Source organism: Oncorhynchus kisutch, linkage group LG18 (assembly GCF_002021735.2).
Source record: "Oncorhynchus kisutch isolate 150728-3 linkage group LG18, Okis_V2, whole genome shotgun sequence".
NCBI classification, from domain to species: Eukaryota; Metazoa; Chordata; class Actinopteri; order Salmoniformes; family Salmonidae; genus Oncorhynchus; species Oncorhynchus kisutch.
Genome location: NC_034191.2, coordinates 11,132,121 through 11,159,620, shown reverse-complemented (window position 1 = coordinate 11,159,620; position 27,500 = coordinate 11,132,121). Strand labels below are relative to the sequence as shown.

At 44.4% G+C, this 27,500-nt stretch overlaps 1 protein-coding gene across 1 annotated transcript in view; it reads left to right on the top strand.

The window, feature by feature from the left end:
• The window catches only part of LOC109909615 (ventricular zone-expressed PH domain-containing protein-like), a 231,597-nt gene that overhangs the window by 3,400 nt on the left and 200,697 nt on the right, over positions 1-27,500 (top strand). Inside the window, 3 exon segments of the mRNA XM_031795382.1 lie at positions 9,728-10,038; positions 11,570-11,785; positions 24,906-25,080. Coding sequence (XP_031651242.1) covers positions 9,901-10,038; positions 11,570-11,785; positions 24,906-25,080 — 529 coding nt within the window. The 5' untranslated portion in view covers positions 9,728-9,900.

The window sequence follows — 27,500 nt, the reverse complement described above, 5'->3', positions numbered from 1 at the left end:
AGTATCCCTGTAGTACCCCTGTTATACCCCTGTAGTATCCCTGTAGTATCCCTGTTATACCCCTGTAATACCCCTGTAGTACCCCTGTAGTACCCCTGTAGTATCTCCATAGTACCCCTGTAATACCCCTGTTATATCCCTGTAGTACCCCTGTAGTGTCCCTGTAGTATCCCTGTAGTACCCCTGTAGTATCCCTGTAGTATCCCTGTAGTACCCCTGTAGTATCCCTGTAGTATCCCTGTAGTTTCCCTGTAGTACCCCTGTTATATCCCTGTAGTACCTCTGTAGTATCCCTGTTATACCCCTGTAGTACCCCTGTTATACCCCTGTAGTGTCCATGTAGTGTCCCTGTAATACCCCTGTAGTACCCCTGTTATACCCCTGTAGTACCCCTGTAATACCCCTGTAATACCCCTGTAGTACCCCTGTAATACCCCTGTAATACCCCTGTTATACCCCTGTAGTGTCCATGTAGTGTCCCTGTAATACCCCTGTAATACCCCTGTTATACCCCTGTTATACCCCTGTAATACCACTGTTATACCCCTGTTGTACCCCTGTAATACCCCTGTTATACCCCTGTTATACCCCTGTAATACCCCTGTTATACCCCTGTAATACCCATGTAGTACACATTCTGATTCTAGAATGATTACCAGTAGATATATTTAAATAGGTAGAATGATATACATTCTGATTCTAGAATGATTACCAGTAGCTATATTAAAATAGGTAGAATGATAGACATTCTGATTCTAGAATGATTACCAGGAGAGCTATTCAAATGGGTGGGAAAGTGAATAGTTATCTGGTTTCGTTCTTTTAGTTGAGTGAATTCTGTAATCCAAACAGTCAGTGTAAACCAACCCTGGAATGGAGTCTCAGCTCCCTCCCTCGACCCCCTCTCTCTCACTGCCCCATGTCACAAAGCCACACCGTAATTATGTGCATAAATAAGAGTGTGAGTGAGTGTGTTGTGAAGCTGGGCAATGGGCATTCATTTACTGTTTGGGGCTGGTATTCACACTCAGATTTCACACTTCTGTGACTTCAAGAATGGAGCTTTGGGATGGAAGAAAGATTGGAGGAAAACAGGGGTTCTACCAAGGAGTGCTTCTCTCTCTTGTCCTCCTGTCTATGGATGGTAGAGAAGGAAGGGAGGGTTATTCAGCAGGTGCATATCACAGAGACACAGGACTGAGTGGGCACTGAGACAGAGATGTGGGGGGGGGGGGGGGGTCGCGTATAGAGCACACAAAGGGACCAGTGTTCTTTCTCTCTCTCTCTTTTGCCCTGACATACCCCCTACCCTAGCACCAGACCTCCAATACCCCGTCACCCCTCACCTAGTGCCCCACTCAGGACCACTCTCCCTGGGCTAGGGCTAGGACAGGGGTCCCTCTGGAGCTAATGCACAGTCACCTGCCTGTGTCCAGCCTCTCTTTCACACGTGTCTCAGTGTGTGTGTGTTTAAAGCCTGCATTCCTGAGCTCGCTGAGCTGTAGCCGGGTGATTAATAGTAGCTAGCTGATTGTTTAACAGCTGAATTCCTCAGGCCTGTTTTTCTCTACTCTTACACACAAAGAACTGACTGGTCAACCACAACACACAAATACCAGACAATTATACTGGTGTGTGATGAGATCTGGGGCTGTGTGTGTTATAGTCTGGGGCTGTGTGTTATAGTCTGGGGCTGTGTGTTATAGTCTGGGGCTGTGTGTTATAGTCTGGGGCAGGCTGTGTGTGTTTATAGTCTGGGGCTGTGTGTTATAGTCTGGAGCTGTGTGTTATAGTCTGAGGCTGTGTGTTATAGTCTGGGGCTGTGTGTTATAGTCTGGGGCTGTGTGTTATAGTCTGGGCTGTGTGTTATAGTCTGGGGCTGTGTGTTATAGTCTGGGGCTGTGTGTTATAGTCTAGGGCTGTGTGTTATAGTCTGGGGCTGTGTGTTATAGTCTGAGGCTGTGTGTTATAGTCTGGGGCTGTGTGTTATAGTCTGGGGCTGTGTGTTATAGTCTGGGGCTGTGTGTTATAGTCTGGGGCTGTGTGTTATAGTCTGGGGCTGTGTGTTATAGTCTGGGGCTGTGTGTTTTAGTCTGGGGCTGTGTGTTATAGTCTGGGGCTGTGTGTTATAGTCTGGGGCTGTGTGTTATAGTCTGGGGCTGTGTGTTATAGTCTGGGGCAGGCTGTGTGTGTTTATAGTCTGGGGCTGTGTTGTTATAGTCTGGAGCTGTGTGTTATAGTCTGAGGCTGTGTGTTATAGTCTGGGGCTGTTGTTATAGTCTGGGGCTGTGTGTTATAGTCTGGGGCTGTGTGTTATAGTCTGGGGCTGTGTGTTATAGTCTGGGGCTGTGTGTTATAGTCTAGGGCTGTGTGTTATAGTCTGGGGCTGTGTGTTATAGTCTGAGGCTGTGTGTTATAGTCTGGGGCTGTGTGTTATAGTCTGGGGGTGTGTGTTATAGTCTGGGGCTGTGTGTTATAGTCTGGGGCTGTGTGTTATAGTCTGGGGATGTGTGTTATAGTCTAGGGCTGTGTGTTATAGTCTAGGGCTGTGTGTTATAGTCTGGGGCTGTGTGTTATAGTCTGAGGCTGTGTGTTATAGTCTGGGGCTGTGTGTTATAGTCTGGGGCTGTGTGTTATAGTCTGGGGCTGTGTGTTATAGTCTGAGGCTGTGTGTTATAGTCTGGGGCTGTGTGTTATAGTCTGGGGGTGTGTGTTATAGTCTGGGGCTGTGTGTTATAGTCTGGGGCTGTGTGTTATAGTCTGAGGCTGTGTGTTATAGTCTGGGGCTGTGTGTTATAGTCTGAGGATGTGTGTTATAGTCTAGGGCTGTGTGTTATAGTCTAGGGCTGTGTGTTATAGTCTGGGGCTGTGTGTTATAGTCTGAGGCTGTGTGTTATAGTCTGGGGCTGTGTGTTATAGTCTGGGGCTGTGTGTTATAGTCTGGGGCTGTGTGTTATGGTCTGGGGCTGTGTGTTATAGTCTGGGGCTGTGTGTTATAGCCTGGGGCTGTGTGTTAGGAGCAGAAGCTGCTGTCAGAACTATTTCAGTCACACTGTGTGTGTGTGTGTGTGTGTGTGTGTGTGTGTTTAGTGCAGACAGAGGGCATTCAGGTGGAATAATGGAAGCTCAGTGTGTGAAGGGTCTGCAGGTTACACCAGGAATTCAGGACACTGAAATACTATCCATCTCTCTCTCTCTCTCTCTTTATGTGCCTCTGTCTCTCTCTTTCTCTCTGTCTCTCTGTCTCTCTGTCTATCTCTGTCTCTCTCTCTCTCTCTGTCTCTCTGTCTATTTCTGTCTCTCTCTGTCTCTCTGTCTCTCTCTCTCTTTCTCTCTTTCTCTCTCTTCTTTATGTGCCTCTGTCTCTCTCTTTCTCTCTGTCTCTCTGTCTCTGTCTATCTCTGTCTCTCTTTTTCTCTCTGTCTCTCTGTCTATTTCTGTCTCTCTCTTTCCCTCTGTCTCTCTCTGTCTTTCTCTGTCTCTCTGTCTATTTCTGTCTCTCTCTTTCCCTCTGTCTCTCTGTCTATCTCTGTCTCTCTCTGTCTTTCTCTGTCTCTCTGTCTATTTCTGTCTCTCTCTTTCTCTCTGTCTCTCTGTCTATTTCTGTCTCTCTCTTTCTCTGTCTTTCTCTTTCTCTCTGTCTCTGTCTATTTCTGTCTCTCTCTTTCTCTCTGTCTCTCTGTCTATTTCTGTCTCTCTCTTTCCCTCTGTCTCTCTGTCTATCTCTGTCTCTCTCTTTCTCTCTGTCTCTCTGTCTATTTCTGTCTCTCTCTTTCCCTCTGTCTCTCTGTCTATCTCTGTCTCTCTCTGTCTATCTCTGTCTCTCTCTGTCTTTCTCTGTCTCTCTGTCTATTTCTGTCTCTCTCTTTCTCTCTGTCTCTCTGTCTATTTCTGTCTCTCTCTTTCTCTCTGTCTCTGTCTATTTCTGTCTCTCTTTCTCTGTCTCTCTCTTTCTCTCTGTCTCTGTCTATTTCTGTCTCTCTCTTTCTCTGTCTCTCTCTTTCTCTGTCTCTCTCTTTCTCTGTCTCTCTCTTTCTCTGTCTCTCTCTTTCTCTGTCTCTCTCTTCTCTGTCTATTTCTGTCTCTCTCTTTCTCTGTCTCTCTTTCTCTGTCTCTCTCTTTCTCTGTCTCTCTCTTTCTCTCTGTCTCTGTCTATTTCTGTCTCTCTTTCTCTGTCTCTCTCTTTCTCTCTGTTTCTGTCTATTTCTGTCTCTCTCTTTCTCTGTCTCTCTCTTTCTCTGTCTCTCTCTTTCTCTGTCTCTCTCTTTCTCTCTGTCTCTGTCTATTTCTGTCTCTCTCTTTCTCTGTCTCTCTCTTTCTCTCTGTCTCTGTCTATTTCTGTCTCTCTCTTTCTCTGTCTCTCTCTTTCTCTCTGTCTCTGTCTATTTCTGTCTCTCTCTTTTCTCTGTCTCTCTCTTTCTCTGTCTCTCTCTTTCTCTCTGTCTCTGTCTATTTCTGTCTCTTCTCTTTCTCTGTCTCTCTCTTTCTCTGTCTCTCTCTTTCTCTGTCTCTCTCTTTCTCTGTCTCTCTCTTTCTCTGTCTCTCTCTTTCTCTGTCACTGTCTATTTCTGTCTCTCTCTTTCTCTGTCTCTCTCTTTCTCTGTCTCTCTCTTTCTCTGTCTCTCTCTTTCTCTGTCTCTCTCTTTCTCTGTCTCTCTCTTTCTCTCTGTCTCTGTCTATTTCTGTCTCTCTCTTTCTCTGTCTCTCTCTTTCTCTGTCTCTCTCTTTCTCTCTGTCTCTGTCTATTTCTGTCTCTCTCTTTCTCTGTCTCTCTCTTTCTCTGTCTCTCTCTTTCTCTGTCTCTCTCTTTCTCTGTCTCTCTCTTTCTCTCTGTCTCTGTCTATTTCTGTCTCTCTCTTTCTCTGTCTCTCTCTTTCTCTGTCTCTCTCTTTCTCTGTCTCTCTCTTTCTCTGTCTCTCTCTTTCTCTGTCTCTCTCTTTCTCTCTGTCTCTCTCTTTCTCATTCTTCATCTCTCTCTGTCTCTTTCTGTTTGTATGTCTCTCTATCAATTTTCAATTCAATTAATTTATTGGCATGTGAAATGTATGTTTAGATTGGCAACACAAGAGAAATAGATAATAAACATCCAAAATTAACAGTAATCATTACACTCACAAAAGATTCAAAGGAATATAGACATTTCAAATGTCATATTATGGCGATGTACAGTGTTGTGATGGCACATTGTGGTATTTCACCCAGTAGATATGAGAATTTATCAAAATTGGATTTGTTGTCTAATTCCTTTTTGGGTCTGTGTTATTTGAGGGAAATATGTGTCTCTAATATGGTCATACATTTGGCAGGAGGTTAGGAAGTGCAGCTCAGTTTCCACCTCATTTTGTGGGCAGTGAGCACATAGCCTGTCTTCTCTTGAGAGCCATGTCTGCCTACGGCGGCCTTTCTCAATATCAAGTATATGCTCAATGAGTCTGTACATAGTCAAAGCTTTCCTTAAGTTTGGGTCAGTCACAGTGGTCAGGTATTCTACCACTGTGTACTCTCTGTTTAGGGACAAATAACATTCTAGTTTGCTCTGTTTTTTTTGGGTTCATTCTGTCTCTCTTTCTCTTCCTCTTAATCTCTCTTTTTCTCTCTCTCTCTCTCTCTCTCTATACTTTCCCCACACACCTAGTCTCATCGCAGGTGATAAATGACCACTTTGATTATTGGTACTCTAATGGTGTCACAGTGAGATATCTATGTATCCAGCCCCATCCTTACTGCCAGGGGAGATAAAGCCAACATCTCCATCTGTATTGATGGAATCAGAACTGGCCAATGAGCATTCTCACCTCCGTATCCCGGCGCTATGTTGCCGTGGACTCTGGCATTTGATTCGATGGTGAACTGTAGTCTCCTCCCCGTTTACTAGTTATTCACTGTAGTAAAACACTCAATACAGGATTTCTGAAATTCTGCCCAAAAACTAATTTATATCATTTTTTTGCGTGTTCTTGTGTCCGTATCTATTAACACACAGTCTGAATAATCAGTAATCCATCGTCCCTGACCCCTGTGTGTACAGTACATCTAGTATGGATACCCCCCCCACCCCCGCTTGTGCCTTTCTTGAGTGTTAATATTTCCAGAGAGGGCCGGAGGAGCCCAGGTGAGGGGGGTAAATGGTTCATGTTTTAAATGAGGAATCTCACAGGTCCTGGGAGCCTCCCACACATTCATTCATGCAGCCGTCTCCTCTGCTGTGCTGATATGTGGTGGTGTTTGTGCTTGGCCAGCAGTATACAGCTGTGAGTGGAGTGCCCCTTAATGTGTCACATATTAGTGTGGTGGGAAGTTAATTGTTGATGAGTGTAACTTCATTAACTACACCTGTAGAACTGCAGAGATGTGAGAAGAGGATAACTAGAGTGATGGTTCTCCCCACACTGTATTTAAACAGTAGTCTCTCTCTCTCTCTCTCTCTCTCTCTCTACTAAATTAACAGGAAACGTTACACTCACGAAAGATCCAAAATAATAAAAGACATTTCAAATGTCATATTTTGTGAAAATAGTAAAAGTACAAAAGGGAAAATAAATATGAGTTGTATTTACAATGGTGTTTGTTCTTCACTGGTTGTCCTTTTCTTGTGGCAACAGGTCACACATCTTGCTGCTGTGATGTCACACTGTGGTATTTCACCCAGTAGATATGGGAGTTTTTCAAAATTGGATTTGTTTTCGAATTCTTTGTGGATCTGTGTAATCTGAGGGAAATATGTCTCTCTAATATGGCCATACATTGGGCAGGAGGTTAGGAAGTGCAGCTCAGTTTCCACCTCATTTTGTGGGCAGTGAGCACATAGCCTGTCTTCTCTTGAGAGCCATGTCTGCCTACGGCGGCCTTTCTCAATAGCAAGGCTATGCTCACTGAGTCTGTACATAGTCAAAGCTTTCCTTAAGTTTGGGTCAGTCACAGTGGTCAGGTATTCTGCCGCTGTGTACTCTCTGTTTTAGGGCCAAATAGCATTCTAGTTTGCTCAGTTTTTTTGTTAATTCTTTCCAATGTGTCAAGTAATTATCTTTTTTGTTTTCTCATGATTTATTTGGGTCTAATTGTGCTGCTGTCCTGGGGCTCTGTGGGGTGTGTTTGTGAACAGAGCCCCAGGACCAGCTTGCTTAGGGGACTCTTCTCCAGGTTCATCTCTCTGTAGGTGATGGCTCTGTAGTGTGTGTTTGTGTTTTTGAACAGAGCCCCAGGACCAGCTTGCTTAGGGGACTCTTCTCCAGGTTCATCTCTCTGTAGGTGATGGCTCTGTGGGGTCTGTTTGTGTTTGTGAACAGAGCCCCAGGACCAGCTTGCTTAGGGGACTCTTCTCCAGGTTCATCTCTCTGTAGGTGATGGCTCTGTAGGGTGTGTTTGAGTTGTGAACAGAGCCCCAGGACCAGCTTGCTTAGGGGACTCTTATCCAGGTTCATCTCTCTGTAGGTGATGGCTCTGTAGGGTGTGTTTGAATTGTGAACAGAGCCCCAGGACCAGCTTGCTTAGGGGACTCTTCTCCAGGTTCATCTCTCTGTAGGTGATGGCTCTGTAGGGTGTGTTTGAGTTGTGAACAGAGCCCCAGGACCAGCTTGCTTAGGGGACTCTTCTCCAGGTTCATCTCTCTGTAGGTGATGGCTCTGTAGGGTGTGTTTGAGTTGTGAACAGAGCCCCAGGACCAGCTTGCTTAGGGGACTCTTCTCCAGGTTCATCTCTCTGTAGGTGATGGCTCTGTAGGGTGTGTTTGTGAACAGAGCCCCAGGACCAGCTTGCTTAGGGGACTCTTCTCCAGGTTCATCTCTCTGTAGGTGATGGCTTTGTTATGGAAGGTTTGGGAATAACTTTTTTGGAACAGCATTATTTTTTGTCTTACTGAGATTTACTGTCAGGGCCCAGGTCTGTCAGGGCCCAGGTCTGTCAGGGCCCAGGTCTGTCAGGGCCCAGGTCTGTCAGGGCCCAGGTCTGTCAGGGCCCAGGTCTGGCAGAATCTGTGCAGAAGATCTAGGTGCTGCTGTAGGCCCTCCTTGGTTGGTGACAGAAGCACCAGATCATCAGCAAACAGTAGACATTTGACTTCAGATTCTAGTAGGGTGTATGTGTTTTTACCCAACTACACACTTGTTGTTGGTGTACATGGATTTTCTAAAGTTGTATGTTTTTCAACCAACTCCACTTTCCATCAGTTTGTATAGCAGACCCTCATGCCAAATTCAGTTTGTATAACAGACCCTCATGCCAAATTCAGTTTGTATAACAGACCCTCATGCCAAATTCAGTTTGTATAGCAGACCCTCATGCCAAATTCAGTTTGTATAGCTGACCCTCATGCCAAATTCAGTTTGTATAACATGCCAAATTCAGTTTGTATAGCAGACCCTCATGCCAAATTCAGTTTGTATAACAGACCCTCATGCCAAATTCAGTTTGTATAACAGACCCTCATGCCAAATTCAGTTTGTATAGCAGACCCTCATGCCAAATTCAGTTTGTATAACAGACCCTCATGCCAAATTCAGTTTGTATAACAGACCCTCATGCCAAATTCAGTTTGTATAACAGACCCTCATGCCAAATTCAGTTTGTATAGCAGACCCTCATGCCAAATTCAGTTTGTATAACAGACCCTCATGCCAAATTCAGTTTGTATAACAGACCCTCATGCCAAATTCAGTTTGTATAACAGACCCTCATGCCAAATTCAGTTTGTATAGCTGACCCTCATGCCAAATTCAGTTTGTATAACAGACCCTCATGCCAAATTCAGTTTGTATAACAGACCCTCATGCCAAATTCAGTTTGTATAGCAGACCCTCATGCCAAATTCAGTTTGTATAACAGACCCTCATGCCAAATTCAGTTTGTATAACAGACCCTCATGCCAAATTCAGTTTGTATAGCAGACCCTCATGCCAAATTCAGTTTGTATAACAGACCCTCATGCCAAATTCAGTTTGTATAGCAGACCCTCATGCCAAATTCAGTTTGTATAACAGACCCTCATGCCAAATTCAGTTTGTATAACAGACCCTCATGCCAAATTCAGTTTGTATAACAGACCCTCATGCCAAATTCAGTTTGTATAACAGACCCTCATGCCAAATTCAGTTTGTATAGCAGACCCTCATGCCAAATTCAGTTTGTATAGCAGACTCTCATGCCAAATTCAGTTTGTATAGCAGACCCTCATGCCAAATTCAGTTTGTATAACAGACCCTCATGCCAAATTCAGTTTGTATAACAGACCCTCATGCCAAATTCAGTTTGTATAGCAGACCCTCATGCCAAATTCAGTTTGTATAACAGACCCTCATGCCAAATTCAGTTTGTATAACAGACCCTCATGCCAAATTCAGTTTGTATAACAGACCCTCATGCCAAATTCAGTTTGTATAGCAAACCCTCATGCCAAATTCAGTTTGTATAGCAGACCCTCATGCCAAATTCAGTTTGTATAGCAAACCCTCATGCCAAATTGTGTCAAAAGCTTTTTTGAAATCAACCAAGCATGAGAAGACTGCCTTTGTTTTGGTTTGTTTGTACAAAGCAAGGGGAATATGTGGTCTGTCGTACTGTAATTTGGTAAAAAGCCAATTTGACATTTGCTCAGTACATTGTTTTCATTGAGGAAATGTATGAGTCTGCTGTTAATGATAATGCAGAGGATTTTCCCAAGGTTGCTGTTGACGCATATTCCACGGTAGTTATTGGGGTCAAATTTGTCTCCATTTTTGTCTTTCTTTCTCAGGGGTTTAATGTGTATGAGGTCCTCACCCCACCACCTTCAGGGATCATGCCCTGTCTCCATAGCAACTTCTGGCCCCAGGTTGGCCCAGAGTGAGTTTGGGTCAAACCAGGCCTGACGTGGACCAGACCAGGCTGAGGTGGGCCTGAAGCAGGCCAGAGTCAAGCAGAGACATCATGCACCAGCTGTTTGGCCTGGTTCTCGGCCAGAGGGACCTGTCGCGGGCTGGAGACCTCTTCTCCCTGGAAGACTCTGAGATAGAGGACTGTCTCTCACAGGCCCTGGAGGAAATCAAGGCTATCTCCTGCTCTCCTGTGAGTACCCCTTACATACCCATCCATTCACACACAAATACATGACAGTGTCTTTGATGTACTAGAGGAGGTCAAAGGTATCTATTGCTCTCTTGTAAGTTGCCTGTGCATACATGCACACAAACATGCACAGCCATGCATAGGCAAACACACACACACACACACACACACACACACACACACACACAGCTTATGGCAGGTGTGTCTCTTGGGACTGTTCACTGAAAACAGATCTGATATGATGCCTATCCTTCCAGATGTCCTCATTTCCCATCCAACACAGTCAGTCTCTCAGTCATCATTTAACTAAAGAATGAACGAGTCTGCAGCTGAATGTAACCCAACAGCTCACGGTCTAGATGGGGTCTAGATGGGGCCTAGATGGGGCCTAGATGGGGCCTAGATGGGGCCTAGATGGGGTCTAGATGGGGCCAGCTTATTCAGACACGGTCTAGATGGGGCCTAGATGGGGTCTAGATGGGGCCTAGATGGGGCCTAGATGGGGTCTAGATGGGGTCTAGATGGGGTCTAGATGGGGCCAGCTCATTCAGACACGGTCTAGATGGGGTCTAGATGGGGCCTAGATGGGGCCAGCTCATTCAGACACGGTCTAGATGGGGTCTAGATGGGGTCTAGATGGGGCCAGCTCATTCAGACACGGTCTAGATGGGGTCTAGATGGGGTCTAGATGGGGTCTAGATGGGGCCAGCTTATTCAGAGACGGTCTAGTTGGGGCCTAGATGGGGCCAGCTTATTCAGAGACGGTCTAGAAGGGGCCAGCTTATTCAAAGACGGTCTAGATGGGGCCTAGATGGGGCCAGCTTATTCAGACATGGTCTAGATGGGGTCTAGATGGGGCCAGCTCATTCAGACACGGTCTAGATGGGGTCTAGATGGGGTCTAGATGGGGCCAGCTTATTCAGAGACGGTCTAGATGGGGCCTAGATGGGGCCAGCTTATTCAGACACGGTCTAGATGGGGTCTAGATGGGGTCTAGATGGGGCCAGCCAATTCAGACACGGTCTAGATGGGGTCTAGATGGTGCCAGCTTATTCAGACACAGTCTAGATGGGGCCAGCGTATTCAGACACAGTCTAGATGGGGTCTAGATGGGGCCAGCCTATTCAGACACAGTCTAGATGGGGCCAGCGTATTCAGACACAGTCTAGATGGGGTCTAGATGGGGTCAGCTTATTCAGACACGGTCTAGATGGGGTCTAGATGGGGCCAGCTTATTCAGACACAGTCTAGATGGGGCCAGCATATTCAGACACAGTCTAGATGGGGTCTAGATGGGGTCATAGTTTGAATGTCTGAACATTTCCACCTCAACATGGAAAAAGTTAAGAGTATTTTTCCTTTGAGTGTCAAGGGAAAACTAAGAGCAAAAGCTCTTGCTGCCCTGAGACTTGGATCTGTGTTAGACAGGCAGCAGAAACTATATTAAAAACAAACATGCTCTTTTCTCATTGTTTCTTGATCCTGATTGGCCTCTTCTGGACTCATTTCCCCTCTGATTGGCTGGCTGCAGGACTACCTGACCAATGACAATGACCAGGCGGTGGTGGAGATCTGCATCACGCGCATCACCACGGCGATCAGGGAGACGAGGTCCATCGAGCGCCATGGGGGGGCGTTAGTGAGTCTGTGGGAGTCCTGTCTGGAACACAACCTCACCCCCCAGGGCAAAGACGAAGACACACCCCATGCCAAGATAGCCTCCGACATCACCAGCTGTATGCTGCAGGTACACTACGCTACACTACTATACACTACACTACACTACTATACTACACTACTATACTACACTACTATACTACACTACTATACTACACTACTATACTACACTACTATACTACACTACTACACTACTACACTACTACACTACACTACTACACTACTACACTACACTACTATACACTACTATACACTACACTACTATACACTACACTACACTACACTACTATACACTACTATATACTACACTACACTACTATACTACACTACTATACACTACACTACACTACACTACACTACACACACCACTTTGTTTCAGACCCAATGAATCCATTCAGACACATCTGGGATATATGCTGTGTCCAAACGCTCCCATCCAACTAGATACAGCTACGTCACTCGCCGTTTCATATGTTTTTGTTGACATCCTAACATCTCAAAGTAGGCCTTTGATCCCGTATTGAATCAGTGTCTTATACATCAAATCAAATCAAATGTATTTATATAGCCCTTCGTACATCAGCTGATATCTCAAAGTGCTGTACAGAAACCCAGCCTAAAACCCCAAACAGCAAGCAATGCAGGTGTAGAAGCACATGTAATGTACATTATAATTATTTTTTAACTGAAGGGTGCTCATCGCCGTCACCATGAAAAACAGCTTTTGTTCCACACTCTATTACCAAATGTAACAGTAGGCTACAGTAGAACCTTCAGTTTGATTAATTCAGCTTAAAAAACAGAACTAGAAAAAAAGAGCATCAACTACATGTTGAGCAGCATCATATACTGTCAGAACTTGTGGATTCACAATGTGCTCTTTTAAAAGGTTCATACGTCAAGTCTGTCAATCAAATTATAACATTTAACCTCTAGCGTCGACCAATCCCGTATCCGGGAGCGTAATTATAGCCTCAAGCTCATTACCATAACGCAACATTAACTATTCATGAAAATCGCAACTGAAATGAAATAAATAGCATGGCATAATGCTATGCTAGGCTGTGCTGGCAGCAGGCAACATTTTCACAAAAATAAGAAAAGCAACCAAATTAAATCATTTACCTTTGAAGAACTTCAGATGCTTTCACTCAGGAGACTCCCAGTTAGATAGCAAATGTTCCTTTTTTCCAAAAATAATATTTTTGTAGGTGAAAAACGTCACGTTTGTTCATCCTGCTTGGCTGAGAAATCGACAGAAAAATACTTCAACTATAACGCATTAGCATAACGCAACTTTTTCTATTCATGAAGATCGCAAATGAAATGAAATAAATATATTGAAACACAAGCTTAGCCTTCTGTTAACAACACTGTCATCTCAGATTTTCAAAATATGCTTTTCAACCATAGCTACACAAGCATTTGTGTAAGAGTATTGATAGCCTAGCATAGCATTAAGCCTAGCATTCAGCAGGCAACATTTTCACAAAAACAAGAAAAGTTTTGGAAACGTCAGAGTGTTTTCTTTCCAAAGCTGTTAATTATATGCATAGTCGAGCATCTTTTCGTGACAAAATATCTTGTTTAAAACGGGAACGTTTTTTCATCCAATAATTAAAAGAGCGCCCCCTATATCGAAGAAGTTAAGTCATAGGTCTACTGTACTTGATGCAGTTGACACTACACATATACATTTAAAGCCAACAATTGTATTATGTTGACTAATATTGCATTTATTTACAATAGCAAAAACTACACAAACCTGTTTCACAAAACACAGTCTATACCTCCAACGTCCCAAATAAAGAAGGAAAAAGGTTTAGCCTAAATTAAATGTAAAAACCTTCATTTAAATAAAATGTAAATACCTCATTTCTTTGTTGAAAGCTCTAGAAAGGGCAATATAGTATTAACTTTTAAATGGGAGATACATAAACTCTAGTCTAACTCAAGCAGTCAAACAAAAGTTAAGTTTGAATCCTTACGTAACGACAAGATATGGCCAGGCCAGGTTGATCTTCAGACATACTGTTGTGTTTCTCAGCTTCTGGTCGGCAGCCTTAATAAGACCATCATTGTTTTGATGCGTGTTAGTGATGGGTTGGAACAAAAGCATGCACACAGTAGCACTCCAGGACCAGAGCTTGGAGAACCTTGGTTTAGTCTTTAACTTACAATATTATTGCTGCAGTGTAAGTGGTGGATAGAGAATAAAATAATGGTGAGAATGGAGAGAATGTTGATTTGGAATGAAGGGTTTGATATGAAGCAGTAGAGAATGTTGATTTGGAATGAAGGGTTTGATATGAAGCAGTAGAGAATGGTGATTTGGAATGAAGGGTTTGATTTGAAGCAGTAGTGAATGGTGATTTGGAGTGAAGGGTTTGATATGGAGGGTAGTATCCTGTATAAGTCCTTGCGGAAACAAATTCAAGTTTATCTACATTTATCCAACTCTAAATTCTATCTTTTTGCAGAAGAACTTAAGAGCACATGCTCTCTGTGTCTGTTCTCTCTCTTGCTCTCTCCTAGCTAGTCCCCCCCCCCCAACTAGTTCCCTAACTAGTCCCCCCCTAACTAGTCCCCCCCCCCCTAACTAGTTCCCCGCCCCCTAACTAAAAATGAACACACAGCAGACTTTCAGCACGCTTATAGGGAAGGACATTGAACAAGCACAGCACTTACACAAAGGACTGATGATTGGCTGAGAGAAATTGATGATAAAATGATTGTTGGTGCTGTCTTATTAGACTTCAGTGCGGCTTTTGACATTATTGATCTTAGTCTGCTGCTGGAAAACTATGTTATGGCTTTACACCCCCTGCTACAATGTGGATAAAGAGTTACCTGTCTAACAGAACACAGAGGGTGTTATTTAATGGAAGCCTCTCCAACATGATCCAGGTAGAATCAGGGATTCCCCAGGGCAGCTGTTTAGGCCCCTTACTTTTTTCAATCTATACTAACGACATGCTACTGGCTTTGAGTAAAACCAGAGTGTCTATGTGTGCGGATGACTCAACACTATACACATCAGTTACCACAGCGACTGACATGATTGCAACACTTAACAAAGAGCTGCCGTTAGTTTCAGAATGGGTGGCAAGGAATAAGTTAGACCTACATATTTTTTGGGACTAATCATTCACTAAACCCTAAACATCTACTAAATATAGTAATAAATCATGTGGAAATTGAGCAACTTGAGGTGACAAAACTGCTTGGACTAACCCTGGATTCGTAAACTGGCATGGTAAAAACAACAGTAGCTAAGTCTATCTATAATAAAGCGCTGCTCTATCTTCTTAACAACACTATCAGCAAGGCAGGTCCTTCAGGCTCTAGTTTTGTCGCACCTGGACAGCTGTTTGGTCGTGTGGTCAAGTGCCACAAAGACGGACTTGGGAAAATTGCAAGTGGCTCAGAACAGGGCAGCACGGCTGGCCCTTGGATGTACACAGAGATGCAAACATGAATAATATGCATTCCAATCTCTCCTCAAAGTGGAGGAGAGATAGACTTCATCACTACTTGTATTTGTGAGAGGTATTGACATGTTGAAAGCACTGAGCTGTCTGTTTAATTAAACAACGAGCACACAGCTCAGACACCCATGCATACCCTACAAGACATGCAATCAGAGGTCTCTTCACAGTCCCCAAGTCCAGAACAGACTATGGGAAGCACACAGTACTACAGAGAGCCATGACTACATGGAACTCTATTCCACAGTACCACATAGAGTCATGACTACATGGAACTCTATTTCACAGTACTACAGAGAGCCATGACTACATGGAACTCTATTCCACAGTACTACAGAGAGCCATGACTATATGGAACTCTATTCCACAGTACTACAGAGAGCCATGACTACATGGAACTCTATTCCACATCAAGTAACTGACACAAGCATAACACTAAAGTGTGTAGCCTCACATACCTTAGATGTAACATTTGTCTGTGGGAGAAAGAGAGGAGGACCAAGGTGCAGCGTGGTAGGTATTCATTATGCCTTTTAATGAAAACGAATACTCGAGCAAAACAACAAAACGATAAACGAGAATGACGCGAAACGAAACAGTCCTGTCTCTTAACATACACAAAGACAGAAAATAATCACTCACGAAACACAATAGAAAACAGGCTCCCTAAATATGGTTCTCAATCAGGGACAACGATTGACAGCTGCCTCTGATTGAGAACCACACCAGACCAAACACAGAAATAGCAAATCATAGAAAAACTAACATAGACAACCCACCCAACTCACACCCTGACCATACTAAAACAAAGACATAACAAAATAACTAAGGTCAGAACGTGACATTAGATATGACCTGTATAAACAGGCCTACCTTCACATGTCATAAGATTTACCTAAACAAACAACTGTTATATTCATTTAGCAGACACTCTTATCCTGAGCACCTAGAATTAAGGGCACAGACATAATTTTATACCTAGTAGGCTTGGGAATGCGAACCAGCGACATTTTGGTTACTGGCCCAACACTCTTACCCGCTAGGCTACCTGCCACCCCTACACAGAGCAGGCATAGGCTATAGACACACAGGCAGCCTACAAACATCATACCTGTCTGCTCATCTGTACATACAGTTGAAGTCAGACGTTTACATACACTTAGGTTGGAGTCATTAAGACTCGTTTTTCAACCACTTGACACATTTCTTGTTAACTTCTTGCGTCGAGCCTTCCCGGATCCGGGATCGTGAATACAGCCTCAAGCTCATTACCATAACGCAATGTTAACTATTCATGAAAATCACAAATGAAATGAAATTAATATGCTAGCTCTCAAGCTTAGCCTTTTGTTAACAACACTGTCATCTCAGATTTTCAAAATATGCTTCTCATTACCTTTGAAGAACTTCAGATGTTTTCAATGAGGAGACTCTCAGTTAGATAGCAAATGCTCAGTTTTTCCTGAAAGATGATTTGTTTAGGAGAAATTGCTCCGTTTGGTGCATCATGTTTGGCTACCAAAAAAAACCGAACCTCTTTGCTTGACATCATGGGAAAATCAAACGAAATCAGCCAAGACCTCCACACTTCTAGTTCATCCTTGGGAGCAATTTCCAAACGCCTGAAGGTACCACGTTCATCTGTACAAATGGTAGTACGCAAATATAAATACCATGGGACCACGCAGCCGTCATACCGCTCAGGAAGGAGACACGTTCTGTCTCCTAGAGATGAACGTACTTTGGTGCGAAAAGTGCAAATCAATCCCAGAACAACAGCAAAGGACCTTGTGAAGATGCTGGAGGAAACAGGTACAAAAGTATCTATATCCACAGGAAAACCAGTCCTATATCGACATAACCTGAAAGGCCGTTCAGCAAGGAAGAAGCCACTGCTCCAAAACTGCCATAAAAAAAGCCAGACTACGGTTTGCAAATGCACATGGGGACAAAGATCATACTTTTTGGAGAAATGTCCTCTGGTCTGATGAAACAAAAATAGAACTGTTTGGCCATAATGACCATCATTAAGTTAGGAGGAAAAAGGGAGAGGCTTGCAAGCCGAAGAACACCATCCCAACCGTGCACGGGGGTGGCAGCATCATGTTGTGGGGGTGCTTTGCTGCAGAAGGGACTGGTACACTTCACAAACTAGATGGCACCATGAGGAGCGAAAATTATGTGGATATATTGAAGCAACATCTCAAGACAGCAGTAAGACAAGTTAAAGCTTGGTCACGAATGGGTCTTCCAAATGGACAATGATCCCAAGCATACTTACAAAGTTGTGTCAAAATGGCTTAAGGGCAACAAAGTCAAGGTATTGGAGTGGCCATCACAAAGCCCTGACCTCAATACTATAGAAAATGTATAGGCAGCACTGAAAATGTGTGTGAGAGCAAGGAGGCCTACCAACCTGACTCAGTTACACCAGCTCTGTCAGGAGGAATGGGCCAAAATTCACCCAACTTATTGTGGGAAGTTTATTGAAGGCTACTCGAAATGTTTGACACAAGTTAAACAGTTTAAAGGCAATGCTACCAAATACTAATTGAGTATGTAAACTTATGACCCACTGGGAATGTGATGAAATAAATAAAAGCTGAAATAAATCATTCTCTCTACTATTACTCTGACATTTCACATTCTTAAAATAAACTGGTGATCCTAACTGACCTAAGACAGGGAATTTTTGCAAGGATTAAATGTCAGGAATTGTGAAAAACTGAGTTTAAATGTATTTGGCTAAGGTGTATGTAAACTTCCGACTTCAACTGTACACTGTACATGCATTAGAAGACACTTGTGCAAATGCATATCCATATTGTATACAATCTACAATCATGCTACATATAGTACAACAACATACTGGACATGTCCAGGTATGTAGTATTATAGCAGTAGGGACATGTCCAGGTATGTAGTATTATAGCAGTAGGGACATGTCCAGGTATGTAGTATTATAGCAGTAGGGACATGTCCAGGTATGTGGTATTATAGCAGTAGGGACATGTCCAGGTATGTAGTATTATAGCAGTAGGGACATGTCCAGGTATGTGGTATTATAGCAGTAGGGACATGTCCAGGTATGTGGTATTATAGCAGCAGGGACATGTCCAGGTATGTAGTATTATAGCAGTAGGGACATGTCCAGGTATGTGTCATTATAGCAGTAGGGACATGTCCAGGTATGTGGTATTATAGCAGTAGGGACATGTCCAGGTATGTGGTATTATAGCAGTAGGGACATGTCCAGGTATGTAGTATTATAGCAGTAGGGACATGTCCAGGTATGTGGTATTATAGCAGTAGGGACATGTCCAGGTATGTGGTATTATAGCAGTAGGGACATGTCCAGGTATGTGGTATTATAGCAGTAGGGACATGTCCAGGTATGTGGTATTATAGCAGTAGGGACATGTCCAGGTATGTAGTATTATAGCAGTAGGGACATGTCCAGGTATGTGTCATTATAGCAGTAGGGACATGTCCAGGTATGTGGTATTATAGCAGTAGGGACATGTCCAGGTATGTAGTATTATAGCAGTAGGGACATGTCCAGGTATATGGTATTATAGCAGTAGGGACATGTCCAGGTATGTGGTATTATAGCAGTAGGGACATGTCCAGGTATGTAGTATTATAGCAGTAGGGACATGTCCAGGTATGTGGTATTATAGCAGTAGGGACATGTCCAGGTATATGGTATTATAGCAGTAGGGACATGTCCAGGTATGTAGTATTATAGCAGTAGGGACATGTCCAGGTATGTAGTATTATAGCAGTAGGGACATGTCCAGGTATGTGGTATTATAGCAGTAGGGACATGTCCAGGTATATGGTATTATAGCAGTAGGGACATGTCCAGGTATGTAGTATTATAGCAGTAGGGACATGTCCAGGTATGTAGTATTATAGCAGTAGGGACATGTCCAGGTATGTAGTATTATAGCAGTAGGGACATGTCCAGGTATGTAGTATTATAGCAGTAGGGACATGTCCAGGTATATGGTATTATAGCAGTAGGGACATGTCCAGGTATGTGGTATTATAGCAGTAGGGACATGTCCAGGTATATGGTATTATAGCAGTAGGGACATGTCCAGGTATGTAGTATTATAGCAGTAGGGACATGTCCAGGTATATGGTATTATAGCAGTAGGGACATGTCCAGGTATGTGGTATTATAGCAGTAGGGACATGTCCAGGTATATGGTATTATAGCAGTAGGGACATGTCCAGGTATGTGGTATTATAGCAGTAGGGACATGTCCAGGTATATGGTATTATAGCAGTAGGGACATACTGTACATGTCCAGGTATATGGTATTATAGCAGTAGGGACATGTCCAGGTATGTAGTATTATAGCAGTAGGGACATGTCCAGGTATGTAGTATTATAGCAGTAGGGACATGTCCAGGTATGTAGTATTATAGCAGTAGGGACATGTCCAGGTATGTAGTATTATAGCAGTAGGGACATGTCCAGGTATGTGGTATTATAGCAGTAGGGACATGTCCAGGTATGTAGTATTATAGCAGTAGGGACATGTCCAGGTATGTAGTATTATAGCAGTAGGGACATGTCCAGGTATGTAGTATTATAGCAGTAGGGACATGTCCAGGTATGTAGTATTATAGCAGTAGGGACATGTCCAGGTATGTGTCATTATAGCAGTAGGGACATGTCCAGGTATGTGTCATTATAGCAGTAGGGACATGTCCAGGTATGTGTCATTATAGCAGTAGAGACATGTCCAGGTATGTGGTATTATAGCAGTAGGGACATGTCCAGGTATGTGTCATTATAGCAGTAGAGACATGTCCAGGTATGTGTCATTATAGCAGTTGGGACATGTCCAGGTATGTAGTATTATAGCAGTAGGGACATGTCCAGGTATGTGTCATTATAGCAGTAGGGACATGTCCAGGTATGTGTCATTATAGCAGTAGGGACATGTCCAGGTATGTGGCATTATAGCAGTAGGGTCATACTGTACATGTCCAGGTATGTGGTATTATAGCAGTAGGGTCATACTGTACATGTCCAGGTATGTGGTATTATAGCAGTAGGGTCATACTGTACATGTCCAGGTATGTGTCATTATAGCAGTAGGGACATGTCCAGGTATGTGTCATTATAGCAGTAGGGACATGTCCAGGTATGTGGTATTATAGCAGTAGGGACATACTGGACATGTCCAGGTATGTGGTATTATAGCAGTAGGGACATGTCCAGGTATGTGGTATCATAGCAGTAGGGTCATACTTGTGGTGCACATCCCACTAGCCTGTCTGTTGTAGTCCCCCTCCAGGCTTACAGATTACTGCTGTATAACTCAGACCTAATACCAACCTAATGAGACTTACATAGGAGGCAATGTCACACACACACACACACACACACACACACACACACACACACACACACACACACACACACACACACACACACACACACACACACACACACACACACACACACACACACACACACACACACACACACACCACAGTCACCTTGTCTGATTAGTCTTCATTAGTCATGTGGCTACCTGCCACCCCACACTCTAACCACTCAGATACCTGACACCTTTACACTCTAACCACTAGGCTACCTGCCTCCTCTACACTCTAACCACTAGGCTACCTGCCTCCTCTACACTCTAACCACTAGGCTACCTGCCTCCTCTACACTCTAACCACTAGGCTACCTGCCTCCTCTACACTCTAACCACTAGGCTACCTGCCTCCTCTACACTCTAACCACTAGGCTACCTGCCTCCTCTACACTCTAACCACTAGGCTACCTGCCTCCTCTACACTCTGTGCGTGTTTGTGTGTGTGTGTGTGTGTGTGTTTGTGTGCGTGTGTTTGTGTGTGTGTGTGTCTATGTGTTTGTGTGTGTGTGTTTGTGTGTGTGTGTGTTTGTGTGTGTGTGTGTGTGTTGTGTGTGCGCGTGTGTGTGCACGTGCGTTGTGTGTGCGTGTGTGTGCACGTGCGTTGTGTGTGTGTTTGTGTGTGTGTGTGTTTGTTTCTCATATCACCAGAGAGAGGGCTGTGCTGTTTGTTGTCAGACTCTTGGTCTTGCAGACAGAAAGCCTTGTTTACACTGCCACCTGCTGGACATTCAGACGTTTGACACTGTTAGTCATGAATATAATTTTAGCGTTGATCCCTTTCAACAATACCGTACTGTAGCTCATCGGCTCTAATGACATGTCCACTTATGTTTTAGACAGAGTGTTAAGAGTAAGTTGTTGTTGTTTGGGTTTGTTTCAGTGTTTGTCTGATGGTGATTTGGGTCCTGAGTGGCGCAGAGGTCTAAGGCACTGCATCACAGTGGTAGAGGTGTCACTACAGACCCGAGTTAGAGCCCGTGCTGTATCACAACTGTCCGTGATCGGGAGTCCTATAGGGCGGCTCCCACTTTGGCCCAGCGTCGTCCAGGTTAGGGGAGGGTTTGAATTTTCTCTTAACTGTCTTGCCCAGTAAAATAGAAGATGGACTCTCTAACTCAGTGGTCACCAAACCTGGTTCTGGTCAACTAGGGCTTTGTTTCTGCCAAGCGTTTACACAACTGATTTAAAAAGTCTTGATACAATGTAGTCGTTCAGAACAACAGTTGGACAGTGACACAACACTTTTGCCCTGTAGTTCTGCCCCTGAACAAGGCAGTTAACCCAATGTTCCCCTGAACAAGGCAGTTAACCCAATGTTCCCCTGAACAAGGCAGTTAACCCAATGTTCCCCTGAACAAGGCAGTTAACCCAATGTTCCCCTGAACAAGGCAGTTAACCCAGTGTTCCCCTGAACAAGGCAGTTAACCCAATGTTCCCCTGAACAAGGCAGTTAACCCAATGTTCAAATCAAATCAAATCAAATCAAATTTATTTGTCACATACACATGGTTAGCAGATGTTAATGCGAGTGTAGCGAAATGCTTGTGCTTCTAGTTCCGACAATGCAGTAATAACGAACAAGTGATCTAACTAACAATTCCAAAAAAAACTACTGTCTTATACACAGTGTAAGGGGATAAAGAATATGTACATAAAGATATATGAATGAGTGATGGTACAGAGCAGCATAGGCAAGATACAGTAGATGATATCGAGTACAGTATATACATATGAGATGAGTATGTAAACCAAGTGGCATAGTTAAAGTGGCTAGTGATACATGTATTACATAAGGATGCAGTCGATGATATAGAGTACAGTATCTACGTATGCATATGAGATGAATAATGTAGGGTAAGTAACATTATATAAGGTAGCATTGTTTAAAGTGGCTAGTGATATATTTACATCATTTCCCATCAATTCCCATGATTAAAGTGGGGATTGTGGGGATTGATTGTTCCCCTGAACAAGGCAGTTAACCCAATGTTCCCCTGAACAAGGCAGTTAACCCACTGTTCCCCTGAACAAGGCAGTTAACCCAATGTTCCCCTGAACAAGGCAGTTAACCCACTGTTCCCCTGAACAAGGCAGTTAACCCAATGTTCCCCTGAACAAGGCAGTTAACCCAATGTTCCCCTGAACAAGGCAGTTAACCCACTGTTCCCCTGAATAAGGCAGTTAACCCACTGTTCCCCTGAACAAGGCAGGTAACCCAATGTTCCCCGGCAGCCCCCCCCCCCTAGGTATCCCCCTTTCCCTTTCCTTTCTATATCTAGTCCTTCCAAATGTTCCTAAACCATCCCCCTGGGGGTGCTAGTGGATGTTAAATTAGGCCCTGGGACACAACTGTCGACATGCAGAGACACATACACTCTCATTGAGCTCAGAAATGAGTGTTTATGTAAAGAAGCTGTTCTGTTCTATTCTGTTCTATTCTGTTCTATTCTATTCTCTTCTGTTCTGTTCTGTTCTATTCTGTTCTGTTCTGTTCTGTTCTATTCTATTCTGTTCTGTTCTGTTCTATTCTGTTCTATTCTGTTCTGTTCTGTTCTATTCTGTTCTGTTCTGTTCTGTTCTATTCTGTTCTGTTCTGTTCTATTCTGTTCTGTTCTGTTCTGTTCTGTTCTGTTCTGTTCTGTTCTATTCTGTTCTCTTAAATTGTCTATGTGCGTCACTAAGGGTCCATCAGGCCCTAAAGAGAATGGACACTCACACGCACATGCACACAGATACACACGCACATGATACATGTTTCAGTATGAATATATATTAATGTTAGCTTGATTGGATAAATCTTCTAATTAACCATGTTACAGGATATTACACATCACACAGTGTGCCTTGTGGAGTTGAATTCTTCAGTAACAGAATGTTCTGACTCTGAAATGCTTACATTTTCAACTTCATTAATGTCTTCCCACCCTATTTGTCTCTGTCCGTCCGTCTGTCCGTCTCTCTCTCTCTCTCTCTCTCTCTCTCTCTCTCTCTCTCTCTCTCTCTCTGTCTCTCTCTCTGTCTCTCGCTCTCTCTGTCTCTCGCTCCCTCTCTCTCTCTCTCTCTCTCTCTCTCTCTCTCTCTCTCTCTCTCTCTCGGTCTCTCTCTCTCTCTCTCTCAGTCTCTCTCTCGGTCTCTCTCTCTCTCTCTCTCTCTCTCTCTCTCGGTCTCTCTCTCTCTCTCTCTCTCTCTCTCTGTCTCTCTCTCTCTCTCTGTCTCTCTCTCTGTCTCTCTCTCTCTCTCTCTCTCTCTCTCTCTCTCTCTCTCAGTCTCTCTCTCGGTCTCTCTCTCTCTCTCGGTCTCTCTCTCGGTCTCTCTCTCTCTCTCGGTCTCTCTCTCTGTCTCTCTCTCTCTCTCTCTCTCTCTCTCTCTGTCTCTCTCTCTCTCTCTCTCTCTCTCTCTCTCTCTCTCTCTCTCTCTCTCTCTCTCTCTCGGTCTCTCTCTCTCTCTCTCAGTCTCTCTCTCGGTCTCTCTCTCTCTCTCTCTCTCTCTCTCTCTCTCTCTCTCAGTCTCTCTCTCGGTCTCTCTCTCTCTCTCGGTCTCTCTCTCTGTCTCTCTCTCTCTCTCTCTCTCTGTCTCTCTCTCTCTCTCTCTGTCTCTCTCTCTGTCTCTCTCGGTCTCTCTCTCTCTCTCTCTCTCTCGGTCTCTCTCTCTCTCTCTCTCTCTCAATGAAATCTAATTCAATTCAAAGTGCTTTATTGGCATGGGAAACAAATGTTTACATTTCCAAAGCAAGTGGAATGAACAATAAACAGAAGGAAAATAAACAGTGGAAACATTAGTAAACATCACACTCACAAAAATGTTGAAAGAATATAGACATTTCAACTGCTATTTTATTGGCTATGTACAGCGTTTGTAACAATGTGCAAGTAGTTGAAGTATAAAAGGTCAAATAAATAAACAGTAATAATAAATATGTTGTATTTACAATGTTGTTTGTGTTCCACTGATTTCCCTTTTCTCATGCAACGGGCCACACATCTTGCTGCTGTGATTGGGAGATATGAGAGTTTAGAAATGTTTGATTTGTTTTCAAATTATTTGTGTGTCAATGTAACCTGAGAGAAATACAGTGGGGCAAAAAAGTATTTAGTCAGCCACCAATTGTGCAAGTTCTCCCACTTAAAAAGATGAGAGAGGCCTGTAAATTTTCATCATAGGTACACTTCAACTAAAAATCCAGAAAAATCACATTGTAGGATTTTTAATGAATTTATTTGCAAATTGTGGTGGAAAATAGGTATTTTGCGTTGTACACGTAGTATATTTTGAAGTCTCTGTCTCTCTTCTCCTCCGACAGAACTACAGTCGTCCCCCAGTGATGGCTCTAGCAGTGCCGGTGGCAGTGAGGTTTCTGCAGAGAGGCAACAAAGAGCTCAGTAGGAACATGTCCAGTTATCTCTCTCTGACTGCCATGGATAAGGCTGAACTACTGGCTGAACACACAGAGGCTATCACCTGCAGCGTGCTGGGAGGTAGGACACACACACACGGACACGGACACACACACACACACACACACACACGCGCACGCACGCACACACGCACACTCACCGACACCACACACACACACACACACACACACACACACACACACACACACACACACACACACACACACACACACACACACACACACACACACACACACACACACACACCTTCCTAATATTAAGTTGCACACCCTTTTGCCATGTTGACTCCAATGCTTCCTACAGTTGTGTCAAGTTGGCTGGATGTCCTTTGGGTGACGGACTGTTCTTGATACACACAGAAAACTGTTGAGTGACAAAAACCCAGCAGCTTTGTAGTTCTTGTCACACTCAAACCTGTGCGCCTGGCACCGACAACCATACCCTGTTCAAAGGCATTTACATATTTTGTCTTACCCAATCACCCTCTGCATGGCACACATACACCGTCCATGTCTCTATCGTCTCAAAGCTTCAAAATGGATTGAAGTGGTGTCTAGAGCTCTGGTGTCTAGATCTCTGGTGTCTAGGGCTCTGGTGTCTAGATCTCTGGTGTCTATGGCTCTGGTGTCTAGATCGCTGGTGTCTAGGGCTCTGGCGTCTAGGGCTCTGGTGTCTAGATATCTGGTGTCTACATCTCTGGTGTCTAGATCTCTGGTGTCTAGGGCTCTGGTGTCTATGGCTTTGGTGTTTAGGGCTCTGGTGTCTACGGCTCTGGTGTCTAGGGCTGTGGTGTCTAGATCTCTGGTGTCTAGGGCTCTGGTGTCTATGGCTCTGGTGTCTAGGGCTCTGGTGTCTAGGGCTCTGGTGTCTAGGGCTCTGGTGTATAGGGCTCTGGTGTCTAGGGCTCTGGTGTATAGGGCTCTGGTGTCTAGGGCTCTGGTGTCTAGATCTCTGGTGTCTATGGCTCTGGTGTCTAGATCTCTGGTGTCTAGGGCTCTGGTGTCTAGGGCTCTGGTGTCTAGATCTCTGGTGTCTACATATCTGGTGTCTAGATCTCTGGTGTCTAGGGCTCTGGTGTCTATGGCTTTGGTGTTTAGGGCTCTGGTGTCTACGGCTCTGGTGTCTAGGGCTCTGGTGTCTAGATCTCTGGTGTCTAGGGCTCTGGTGTCTAGGGCTCTGGTGTCTATGGCTCTGGTGTCTAGGGCTCTGGTGTCTAGGGCTCTGGTGTCTAGGGCTCTGGTGTATAGGGCTCTGGTGTCTAGGGCTCTGGTGTCTAGGGCTCTGGTGTATAGGGCTCTGGTGTCTAGATCTCTGGTGTCTATGGCTCTGGTGTCTAGGGCTCTGGTGTCTATGGCTCTGGTGTCTAGGGCTCTGGTGTCTAGGGCTCTGGTGTCTAGGTCTATGGTGTCTAGGGCTCTGGTGTCTAGATCTCTGGTGTCTATGGCTCTGGATTGAAGTGGATTTAACAAGCGACATCAGTAAGGGATCATAACTTTCACCTGGTTTCTAGGGCTCTGGTGTCTAGGGCTCTGGTGTTTAGGGCTCTGGTGTCTACGGCTCTGGTGTCTAGGGCTCTGGTGTCTAGATCTCTGGTGTCTAGGGCTCTGATGTCTAGGGCTCTGGTGTCTAGATCTCTGGTGTCTAGGGCTTTGGTGTCTAGATCTCTGGTGTCTAGGGCTCTGGTGTCTAGGGCTCTGGTGTCTAGGGCTTGGGTGTCCAGGGCTCTGGTGTCTGGGCACTGGTGTCTAGGGCTCTGGTGTCTAGGGCTCTGGTGTCTAGGGCTCTGGTGTCTGGGCACTGGTGTCTAAAGCTCTGGTGTCTGGGCACTGGTGTCTAGGGCACTGGTGTCTAGGGCTCTGGTGTCTAGATCTCTGGTGTCTAGGGCTCTGGTGTCTAGATTTCTGGTGTCTAGGGCTCTGTTGTCTAGGGCTCTGGTGTCTAGGGCTCTGGTGTCTATGGCTCTGGTGTCTATGGCGCTGGTGTCTAGATCTCTGGTGTCTAGATCTCTGGTGTCTATGGATCCGGTGTCTATGGCGCTGGTGTCTAGATCTCTGGTGTCTAGGGCTCTGGTGTCTAGATCTCTGATGTCTATGGCTCTGGTGTCTAGATCTCTGGTGTCTATGGCTCTGGTGTCTATGGCTCTGGTGTCTAGATCTCTGATGTCTATGGTTCTGGTGTCTAGATCTCTGGTGTCTATGGCTCTGGTGTCTATGGCTCTGGTGTCTAGATCTCGGGTGTCTAGATCTCTGGTGTCTATGGCTCTGGTGTCTAGATCTCTGGTGTATAGGGCTCTGGTGTCTAGGGCTCTGGTGTCTAGATCTCTGGTGTCTACATCTCTGGTGTCTAGATATCTGGTGTCTAGGGCTCTGGTGTCTAGGGCTCTGGTGTCAAGGGCTCTGGTGTATAGGGCTATGGTGTCTAGATCTCTGGTGTCTATGGCTCTGGTGTCTATGGCTCTGGTGTCTATGGCTCTGGTGTCT